Raw genomic sequence first — 11,255 nt, 5'->3', positions numbered from 1 at the left:
TCTGCAAATGTACCTTATTTTCCTAATGCTGCTTTGTATGTGTAAAACATTCATACCCATGTTTCAAATAGGGAGTAGTGCTCAGAGGAACTGGGGCCCAGAGTCCCTGGGGGGGCCTAGGGAGTTTGGAGGGTGACCATCTAAGCACCTGGCGTGAGGTGGGAGCACTGTGGTGGGGCAGGTAGCGTACCTGCCTTTAGGGCTGTGAAACAGCTACTCGTACTGATGTGCACTGGAGGCAGAGAGGAATTATAACCGAAGCCTGCACCGAAATCTACTTTGCCTTCATAAAAAACTTAAAATGGAGTAATTGTTCGCAACATACGGGTTTACTAAGTTGTGATGGGGGCTGTCAAGTAACATTGTAGAGTGTTTCCACTGCACATGTACATGCAAAGCAGGTAAATTTTTCCTCAGGCAGGGAAATCTTTGAAGGAAATTGTGAAGGAAACAATTTCTGCCAGGATTACCTCACCGAGTTTTACCTTACACATGTATTTCTTTTGGACGATTCATCTTCTTTCCTTTCAGTATGTGACTCTATAGGAGTTTATAGTTTTATGCACTCTAAATCAGTGGATTAATCTCAATGGATTAGCTGCATCATGAATTAACTGTAATGCAGGCAAAAATTATACAGCAATGTTCATGTAGTGCTGTGTGGACTTAGAGTTCAGGCAGCTCAAATTCAGATATCGCTGCACTGCACAGTTAATAGCATCAAGTTCTTCTCTTTTTCTTTTCCTGCAGTTACCCTCCATATATGAGAGTTTTTCATATACAGACCCCCCCCCCCCAACAGTGCTCTACAGCATCTCTGGTGCTTTCAATAGCCTCTGGGATGCTCCTATCACAGCTAGATGTAGAGAGCGGGGCCAGCAGAGAAGTGCACACTTGAGCGAATAATCTCTGAGCCCTTTGCAAAGTCATCTGACACCCCCTGAGGCAGAACATTTCCTCTGCACTAGGATTTTAAAGAAAGCCTGAGGCTGCATTTCTTTAAGCAGTTGAGCTGCTCTAACAGCCTGCTGCCTCTGAAAGGGGTGCATTTATGCCTCATGCCCTTCATTTTGTGGCTGGCCCTTCCCTCCATGAATTTATTTGGCTCATTACCCAAGAAGATAGCCACCCGCTTTCTTTTCCCTAATTATTTTTTCTCTGGGAAACCACGACAGCTAACAAGCTCTGTATGCTGATGGAGCTGGAAGATAGCACCAGGGGTGGGATGGGTGGTGAGGAGCAGGGCGGGGGAGGTACAAATGGACTCCCTGGCAGGGGCAACCTGGGGAGCAGCTCAGCCCCTGGGGTGGGATTGCACCCATCTGGTGCTGTCTGGGGCACAGCTTGGCTGCCTCTGGAGGAGCATCTACTTCCCTGGCACTGGTGCAGGCTCTTGGCAGACTCCAGAGTAAGCCAGCCATGGACCTTAACTGAACAGGCAAATTAATACCACAGAAAAGAGAAGCAGCTTTTTTCCAGCCTTCATCTCCTGAGCCAGCTAGCTGTGGGGCTGGAGAAGAGCCAGGCCAACACAAGGAAGCAGGCAAGAAAAGCAACCAGGTCCAGTGCTGTCTCCAGGAAGGCTGAACAACCACCTCACCTGTAGCTTCCCCCAGTCTTGCTTCCTAAGGGAAACCTACAACAGACTTTCAAAAGATGAGCCTAAAAACTGAAACATAATTCTGTAGACTCTAAGGATTGCAAACTCATTTTATGCATTTCACAGAGCAATGAAATTTGCTCCCCACACACTTCAGGGTGCCACAGGTGCTCTCATGGCATTGCTTCTCTCCAGCTGGCAAGCTGGCCGTGCTGCCCCACCAGCACGAAGTGTGGGGCTGATTGATTAAGGGCTGAAGGATAGGATTTGTTGCAAAGCAGCTGTCCCCACCCAGGCTGCCCTGGAGCTTTGCTCAGGGCTAGAGAGAAGGCTGCAGAAATGTGGTCTTTCTCCCATCAGCAGATTACTTGATCTATTGGGAGCACCTCTGTGTGTGAATTAGTTATGCAATGTTCAAAGAAGAGCCTTGGATGATGTAGAAAGCTGAGTTTGCTAATGAGAGTGGGTCTAGTTGCAAAGCAGATGTGTGATCGATCTGGGGAGCCAGCTCTGAGCACAGCCTTTTGGGGCAGTTGGCAAGGGCGGGTACCCTGTTGGCATGGCTGGGTCGGGACCTTTGTTGGTGCAGGTGTGCTGTTTGGTCACCAACTTGGGAGGAAAATAGCTTTATTTCTTAATGTGATGAGTACATGTTAGCTTGAGGGTGGAGCTGTGGTTGGATCCTGGATTTGCTGTTATCAGTCATGCAGCATTAGGCTATAAACAAGCACAATTTTCTGAAGACATTTTTGCAGGTGCAAACCCTCCCTAAAGACAGATGTGTACGTGACTCTTCCCCAGCATGCAATTATGGGGTGGAGGGTTAATTTATGCAGCCAGAAGGAGGAGGCCTCTAATCCATGTATTGTGTTTAGAATAGATACCAGCTATCATCTTAAATGTTGGTGATGCAACAAAAAGCTTTTTGTTTATGTCTGACTGTAGGAATGACAAGTGTGTGCAACCACTCATAAGCTGCTCTTGTAGACAGAGTTACATTATCAAACACAGGCAGTCAAGTATTGTGAGTCAGTACCTTCCACCTTCTTCCCCATCCATCTCACAAATTAGGAGTCACTTAAGAGTTTATTAAAAAGTAGTACTGAGTTCTTATCTCAATTCCTTCTGATTTTTGAGCTCTTCACATTTTCACACTTCACTTCAAACTACACTGCTTTCCTAAATGAACATAGTGATAGTGACTCAGAGAGCTGAGATTTTAAAAAGAAGAAATAACGTATTTCCAAGAAAAGCAGCCAGCCCCACTGGCTTCTACCTTATAAATAGTCTAGCGGGTCTCAGGGATCTTCTCTCCTTACCACCACCTCACCACAATGCTGCATGTCTGGGCTTAGAGCAGTTACAACTCTTCATCCCAGCAGTGGTGACAGTGTGGCCTCATGTCGCATGTCTGAGAAAACCCAGCCACCTAAGTTCTCTCCCATGTGCAGCCAAAAGAGTTGCCTGATGCTGATGAGAGGGCCTTGGTGATGGTATCTGCAGGCACAGAGAGCATTTGCCATCGGGAAGCAGAAAGCCTTTGTCCTCAGGTGTGAGAGAGCCAAGGGGATGAGTTGAACAGGAAAGAAATGCCTGATGATAGGTGAATGGTGCTCAAAGGGCAGAAAATATGGTAGGATTAAGCCAGAGGTGAAGGGTTCATGGAAGAGCTGGCATGGAGGGGATTGGTGGGACAGCATTGTAACTTTACTATTGCCTTTGCCCTCTGGGGCGCATAATTAACACACGCTGGGAGTTACACACAGTCTGCCGTGACAGCGGGGTGCTGAATCTCATGGCCTGAGCTGCCACATCACACCAAAGCCCTTCTAACCCAAGAGAGCTGTCTGGGCAGGGGACACCAGGAAGCCCCAGGGTCCTCCCTGCTCCTGCATGGGTGTTCCCAAGGCCAGAGGTGATTTCCCTGCTGGGGTCAGTGTGTCTTGGGGAAGGGCACTTAGCGGGTGCTAGCCCCAGAGGTGTGCTTGGTCTCAGCCCACCACTGAAATGATGTTTTGGGTGCCCTGCTGCAGGCTGCGGTGCCCTGTGCTGAACATCTCCCAGCCCCGAGGTCTTCAACGCGCAGCGAGGGCAGGAGGGAGACAACTGCCCCCAGCAGAGGCTGCTCTGGGGGCATGGCGGTCTCCCCTCCTCCTGCCTGCTGCTGCCTCATGGGAGCCATAGGCCATGGCTGTGATGTTAGGCAGGAGCAGCTGCTGTGATGTGCAGTGCTGTAACGGAGGGGTGACCCACGCTGAGGCCATGGGACCAGAAACCTTACTGTCCTGGCACTACCCTGGCTGAACCACCACCTGTCCCCTGGGCATGGTGCTGCAGGGGCTGGCGACCAGCACTGGCCCTGTCACAAGGTGTGGGACCATGTAGTGCAGGCGGCCCCTCGAAGAGGGGGTGACACAGTTGTCACCCTGGAGGCAGGGAGGGCAAGGGGGGCCACCTCTCAGGGCCCCTCGGCTGCTGGAGCGGCAGGGAGAGATGCCAGCGCCAGGGGTAGCAGGTCTGTCCCAGCCTCCTTCCTGCTGAGGGCTCAAAAAAGGCCCGTGGAGCTGAGGGGACCGAGGATGACGGGGGCATCGGGTGGGGTGAGGATGGGTGTTGTGTCCGATGTGGTCTCCTCAGCCTCGCTCTCCACATCCTCCAAGCTCTCGCTGACAGAGGGGATGATCTGCACCACCTTCTCCTGGAAGTGCACTTGCTTGCGTGGGGCTGGCAGGGCTGCAGATTGGGCAGGAGCTACTGGGTCCGGGCTCCTGTCCTTGCTGCCCTTCAGAATGCTCTTCATGTGGCCCAGCAGCGAGCGGTGCTGCTCCCGCTGGGCCCCAGGGAAGGTGTAGGTCTGCTCAGTGTCACCAGCAATGGTTGGGGCTGCCATGGTGGCTGAAGGGTCCACGTACTCTCCTGCCTGGGGATGCGTCTCCTTGTGCCCTGGGCTCTTCCTCCTCTTGCTCAGCAGGAAGTAGGCCAGGGCGGTGAGCACCAGCATAGACCCTGGAGAGAAGGCCATGTTGGCTGAGGGCTGGCATGAGGCAAAGAGCTCGCCAAGCAGTGCTTGGTCTAGTTAGCTCAGCACCATCTGCAACCGGTCCAGCACCCGGCACATCCCCACCCTCTCTGGCCCTTGACAGACCATGCTCCTCTTCCATCTGCACTACTCCCCACCCCAGCACGGGCTCCTCACCAGGGATGGTGACATGCCAGACGAGGACGGGATGCAGGAAGCAAGCCACTGAGAGCAGCGTGTACCCCAGGAATTTCTGGAAGCTCCCCGGGCATCTAGCTCGCTTCCAGCAGGCCTGTGCCAGTGAGTCAGGCTTGCATCTGGGGAGAGAAACAGAGGTCCTTATGGGATGGGTCACCAAGCACATGGCAAGAAGATTTGGACCTAACCAGCACCCATCTAGATGTGCAGATCCTCACTCTGGTTTTCCAGGAAACTGATGTATTTGTCAGGGAAGTTAAGAAAAGCCTGAGCCTCTCCCACGGGGAAAAGAGGCCAGGGGCTACCTCTGCCAGAGGTCAGCATCTCAGGCCATCTCTCCTTGGTGTGTTCGCCCACTTGGCCACTGGTTGAGTGCCTATTAGCTGGAGTAAGGTGCTGCCTCTAAGCTATCAGGGTTTTCGAGTTTGTGCTAAAAGACAGCAGAAGTGCTCAGCCTCTGAGAAGTACATAAGGATTTTCTACATTTTAGCTTAAACTTCTGTGCTGTCTCTCAGAGGGAGCTGCAGCTCACCCTGGGGATCTGGCTCTACCCTCAACCCCATTCCCTTGTAGGGCTTCATACTGTGTGTTAAGCAGATGCTACAGACCAGGGTTTGTCGTGTTGATGCTCAGCAAATTGTGGCACAAGCTTGGGTTAAAACAGGTTTAATTGGCTGTGGACATGGCCCCAGTTACCTCACCCCTGCCTGAGTGCACTTGCCACGGCATTACAGGCAGGACCTTTGGTCTGGCACTTGCAGCTCAGCTAGGTCTGGTGTTGCCTGTAAGGGGCAAGTTGCCTTAGGGAGGTCCCACCAAGACTGGAGAAGACTAGACAGGGTCTACTCACGTGAAACACATCTCCAGGAACAAACTGATAAAGAAGAAGCCTTCACAGACAGTAACTGCAACCCCTGAAAAACTGAAAGGTGGAGTTGTCAGGGGGGCAGGGCTGGGCTTGAGTATGCTCTCCAGGTGGCAGAAGGGCATAGAGGGCCAGGATTTACTATCCAGTTCACATCAGAGTCTGTGTGCTGAGGTCTGAACACCCTCTGCTTGGCTGGTTTGTGGAGGAGAGCTCAAAGCCCTTCTGTCCCCGGGGCGTCAACTTGCAGCCAGTGTCACCTCTGGCCTGCGGGAGTCTGCAGTAGCATGGGTGATGCAGTAGCATCACTTTCTCTAACAGAAATAGCTTACTTTTCTGAAACTAGATATGGAGAACTGAATTTCCCAAAGCCTCAGACACTGTTCCCTGCTGCTGTTGTAGTCTAGTCTGGTGCTACATATGGTGGAGGGGTCGAACGTGTCACCCCCGCCAGCTCTGACTTCAAGGGCAAAAATACTCACAGCAGATAGAAAGCCAGGCTTTTGAACTGTCCTCGCTGCAGAGTTTCTACGCCCACACCGATCAGCACTAGAAAGAGAAGGTAGGAAATATGCTGACTGCAGGGTTGGTTCCCGACTCTCTGGTGCCCTACCAGCTCCCAGGATCGATGCCCTGGTTTCCCCAGGGGCTGGTGAGGCTGCTCCTCCTGTGCTGTGCACATTAGGACTGCCAGCACCAGTGATTCATGCTGACACACCAACCCAGAGGGGTCAGAGCTGAACGATGGCCTTGACATACAGCCCAGAAAGCCATCCCAGCTGCATCCTTACCATGGCATCCTTGCACTGCATGGGGTGGGGAGAGGTGGGGATACCAGCTGGCCTTGGACAGCCGGGGGAGGTGAGCAGCGGTGTCCTGTGTCCCTTCCACACCCTGCCACACCGCTCCTTCAAGGCTGCCACAGGGACTTCCCTCCCACCGCCCCATCCACCTCGCCCAGTACTGGTCTGGGGACCTCTCTGCCCAGATTCCCCCAGTGCCTGCCAGCCTCACTCCGCTGCCCTCCCTGCTTGCCCAGGCCTGCTGCACCCAACATGCAGGGGACAGGGGAACCGTGCCAGCTGCCTTCACAAAGGCCCGTAGCCATGGCATCAAGATCCTTTGCTATCCAAACAGAAAAACATACAATGGGAGCAGGCAGATTAAAAACAGGGAATGAATGTCAGTGCCCCAGCCAGCCCAGCACACTGGGGAGTCAGATTAAGAGTATTAGTGAGGGTAAAATCTTCCCTGGACTGGCCATCGGGCACCAATAGCTTCAGGGGATGGAAAATTTCCTTCAACATCCTTCAATTCCCCACAAAACTATTTCCAAAATGGAGCAGAAACGAAGTGCCTCACACCAGCTGCAGCAAGTTGGTTGGTATGCGGCCAGCCAGTCACAGTGCCAGTGGCATGGAGCTGAGCAGAGCCAAGGTCTCATGGCCAGGGCACCGCTCCAGGCAGTCGCTGTGCTCCTGTCTGCACTTGATGTCTCCACATCTCACTGAGCAGTCCCTGCCCATCCACTGGTGCTCAGGAAGTTCACCGTTGGTTCTGCTCAATGCACGCTGGCCAAGGACTGAGGTGCCAGCTGGCTTCATTTATCTCAGCTGTGGTTTGCCCCAGCTGGAGAAGACTACCAGGCTCCCAAACCGGGATGCAGACCAGTGTCCATCAAGCCTGCAAGGTGGGTCAATGCTGAGGGTCTGTGCCTGAGCACACAGCTCTCCCGTCCTGGCCGAGCAAAGCCCCGCCAGGGTGCTGCGGTCTTGCTTTGGTTCCCACTGTGTCACCTGTAGCTGCTGGCTCCTGTCAGCCAGGGGAACGCACGGGGCCCACGCGGCACCCTCCTCCGTGGAGGCTGCCTCTCCAGCCCCGAGCAGAGGTACAGTGAAATCAGTCTCATCAGAGGGCTGTGAAGCTGTGTGAGCTGTGTAATCCTACATGCAACGTATTGTCCTTTGCTATCATGAGACTGAGAACCCTTCTTTATAATCTTCCCTACAAATGTGGAGTTCATTCATTCATTCATTCCCTGCAGATGAATGCAGAATTCAACAGCTCAGCTGTTACATTCAAGTCTCTGCTTTGGACGGGGAGGTTTCCTCATTTTGCTCAGCTTCTGCTTTGTCCACAAAGCTGTTTGGATGAAGAATCTGCAAGAAGCAAAGGGCTGTTTCCGAGGTGTTTGTTTGGACTAGTTGCTGCCTTGATTTGGATCTTATCCAAACCATGTGGCTAAAGGCACATGATTAGGAATTAAATGGTTGAAAGCATGAGAATTAAGAAATAAGTAAGGACTCTCTCCTAGATGTAGAAATCACAAGGCCTAAAATCTCTGCACTACAGAGATACCCCAAACACTGCAGTGAATTGTGGGGCTGTTTGATCAGTCTTCACTAACTTGCCATGAGGCTCTGCTGGTGGCAGGGCTGTCTTGATTTCTCACACACAAGAAACCCTGTAGCCCTACCATTGCAGACAGCCATTACACTCCAAGATCCTGGGGGAAGTGGAGGTTTATATTATGTGGGTAACCTTTCTGTCTTTGCAAGCAGCTTATGGAGCTGGCTGGGCTTTCTCAGAATCAATTAGTGAGGCACTCTCCTCTCCCTTTCATATCTTTTTTTTTTTTTTCAAACAAAACCCATGGGATTCTCTTCTGCATGGTTTCCATTTCATGCAAAAACCTCACACACCTCATCAGGCACTAAACACTGCATCAAGCTCTTTTCTTACTCCATTAAGACACATGGAGGAATAAAACACAGGCACCTTCCATTCTTCACTGGCCTTCTGGGAAAGTCAGGTGATACTGGGAATGCATCAGAGCTATGGAAAAGCACAGAGATCGGTAGTGCAGCTGTCTGTGCTCTGTGATGCTCAGCAGAGAGACAACTGTATTGTTCATTTCAAGAGGAACTACAGAAAGGTGCAGATGATGGAAAATGATGAAAAGAAAGCAGGCAGAAGAGAGAGATTATATTCCACTAAGACACTTCCAAATTGTAAGCTACTTTCAGTTTTGCTGTTCTAACTTTCCCATGGCAACAAGTTCATGTTTTCTCCCAGGAAGGTCTCCATGAGTTTCCTTATAGCTTTAAGAGAGAATATGACCAGCATGGGGCTCATGTGGGCCTGAGGGGGATGGGGATGGAGAAAGGAAGAGATCTGCATTTGCAGGTTAAAGCTGAGTCCCAGCTCCTATCTGTTGCAGTCTCATCATGATGTGCACTTGTCTACTGGGAGTTTGTATAAACTCAGAGACTCAAATCTTTGCCTGTTATCAGTCCTTTAAAGCACATTCCAGAGCACAGCCTCCAGCATCCCAGCTGGGCTTTGGGGGCCCCTGGGGACCTGTGCTCTCTTCAGCTGACCTGTGTGCTTTCTACTTTGCCCCTGACTTGAGCAAAGTGTCTCTCATGACTGTCTGCAGTTGATAAAGGAAATGAGAACGTAGGAGGGCCTGCTGTGACCTACTCTGCAGTGTCCGAATCTGAAATTCCCAGGGGTCTAACACAGGAACCACCTCAAGTCATGTCTCACCAGGAACCTCTGGTTCACACCTCCAGCTTTTAGGCAAAGCAGACACTTTGATCTCTGCTTTACTGATGGGGAAACTGAGTCAGAGAGTGCTGTCTGTCCTGTCTCGTAACAGCGAGTTAGCAGCAGTGCCAAAGTGAACCCCTGAGCCCTCTGCATTAGCTGTTTCCCCACGTCCCATCTGGAGACGCCCCACGTGAGAGGGTTATTCACCATAGTTCAGTCCTTCTGGGTGAGACGCTGTGCCTGAGACATCTGGCTCAAAACACCTGCATTCCACCTGAAGCCAAGTGCTCGGATGTGTCACCAAACCCAGAGGATGCTGATCCCAAGCAGCCTCTGGCAGTCGGTGAGAGGATGCAACTAGCCAGGTGGGTGAATTTATGATGTTCATACTGCAGCTATAACCTGAACTGCTTCCTGAGCCTGCTCCCTGACGGGTTGCTGGAGAGGCAGAGCAGCGCTTTGGTAGTAACTGTGCCATGATGGCTGGGACCTCTCCATCCTGCCTGGCACAGGACATCTCACTGTGCACAGCACAAGGAGCTCCTCCTTCACTGTCACAGCCCACAGAGCAGCCCGGCAGTTTTGCGCAGCCATGACTATTTCGCTTTCCAGTCGCATTCACATCTTGCCTGTGATCCTGTCTGTTTTATGAGAATATAATTCAGTTTTCTTTTCCATTTGTGCTTTAGCTTGTCCTCTGCCATACTGAGTGCTGGCTCTTCCTTTCTGATGTCTCACTGTGCCTCCCGCAGTATTTGGAAAGAGCCTGGCCAGGCACGCAGCACTCTCCCTCCCTGGGTCCCAAAGCAAAAGTGAACAATTTCCTTGTTCCCCTCATAGGATGGGGCAGTGGCTGCACCCAGCCAAAGGCAGGGAGACAGCTTAGGGGTCCCAACACCCGCTCATTGCCTTTTAGTGCCAAAGAAAAAGAGAGCTCGCTCTTACCTGCTGCGGTGGAGATGCCCAGCAATCGGCAGGTGTACTCCAGGGCACTCCAAAATGCCTTGTGCCGCATGGCGAAGAGATGAAGACCGTGGCGACGACCAGGCAGAAGCTCCTCTTCAGAGCTCCTGCCTCGCGCGTAGCCCAGCAGCTCCCAGCCGCAGGCAGAGCCTCCCGCGCCCAGGACCAAGTGACCTTCCTGAAGGAAAGGGCAGTGCGTGCAGGACTGCCACCTCCACCGGGGCCTCCCCAGGGAGGGCAGTCAGAGAAGGAGCTGCCACCACAGGGAACCGGCCAGCACTGCTTCCCGCTGCTCCCGCGGGGGCTGCGGAGACTTGGCCTTTTCCTGCTTGCTTGCCGCTCGCTCGTGTTGCCGGCCCGGCGGTGATTAATGATTGGTAAGGGGGGGGTGCGGCTTTGGGAGCATTTGCACCCGGGGTGCACGACCTTTCCTGCTCCTGAGGAGGAGGCTCTGGAAGCCCAAGCTGATTAAATGCATGTGAAGTCATTAGTGCTGTGCAGCTCCCGGCAGGTTAACCATTTGTGAGGATGGCGATGTTTGCTCTTGGCGAGAGAGCAGCATGCTTCTGGCAAGTCGTGGGGCTCCCAGAGCACCCCAGCCCTGCTGCCTCCTGCAGCTGAGCCCCCCGCCGCGGCTGCTGCTCACCGTGCAGGTTTTGCCAGGCTCTGACTAGCATGGCTCGGGCAGTGTCTGCGCTGATGTGCAACCGCAGGAACAAGGAGATCAGATCTATTCCCAAGGGTCCTACAGACCCAGGCTGACCATAGCAGGGGAGATGTGTGTTTCTCTTCTTGGGAACCGCAGCGAAATGTATTTCTGTGTTGTAGTCACCAGAGCCATTTGAACGGCACCAGTCACACAAGTGTCCTGACACGTGGAGTGGGGTGCATAGGTGCTCCGACCTCTTTGTATTGGACTTGGTAGGCAGCTTGGGGGTCCTTGGCTTGTCTCTGCAGGACACACGACTTCTGGAGAGGGGCAACCCTAGGCATGTCTGAAGGCCAAGATGGGACAGCGCTGGCCCGCTCTGGACCCCAGCCCCACATTGCTCTGTGCT

General features: G+C 52.7%; 1 protein-coding gene across 1 annotated transcript; it reads right to left on the bottom strand.

The window, feature by feature from the left end:
• Positions 1-572: 572 nt before the first annotated feature.
• Positions 573-10,699, bottom strand: TMEM72 (transmembrane protein 72). Its single transcript, XM_069796564.1, has 5 exons — positions 10,180-10,699; positions 6,165-6,231; positions 5,668-5,739; positions 4,797-4,936; positions 573-4,606 (listed from the first exon to the last, which is right to left on the bottom strand). Exons 1-5 carry the CDS (start codon positions 10,247-10,249, stop codon positions 4,146-4,148), a joined length of 810 nt encoding a protein of 269 aa, XP_069652665.1. The 5' UTR covers positions 10,250-10,699; the 3' UTR covers positions 573-4,145.
• Positions 10,700-11,255: the final 556 nt, after the last annotated feature.

This window comes from Haliaeetus albicilla, chromosome 11, assembly GCF_947461875.1.
Source record: "Haliaeetus albicilla chromosome 11, bHalAlb1.1, whole genome shotgun sequence".
Classification (NCBI taxonomy): Eukaryota; Metazoa; Chordata; class Aves; order Accipitriformes; family Accipitridae; genus Haliaeetus; species Haliaeetus albicilla.
The sequence above is the reverse complement of the archived record's forward strand: the minus strand, read 5'-3'. Positions and strand labels throughout refer to the sequence as shown.

Excerpts from the sequence above, each read along its gene's own strand:
- TMEM72 (XM_069796564.1), bottom strand. The coding sequence starts at position 10,249 with ATGCGGCACAAGGCATTTTGGAGTGCCCTGGAGTACACCTGCCGATTG. Across the intron at positions 5,740-6,164 it reads AGCCTGGCTTTCTATCTGCT|TTTTTCAGGGGTTGCAGTTA; the intron begins GTGAGTATTTTT and ends TCCACCTTTCAG. Across the intron at positions 4,937-5,667 it reads TTCCTGGAGATGTGTTTCAC|ATGCAAGCCTGACTCACTGG; the intron begins GTGAGTAGACCC and ends TTCTCTCCCCAG.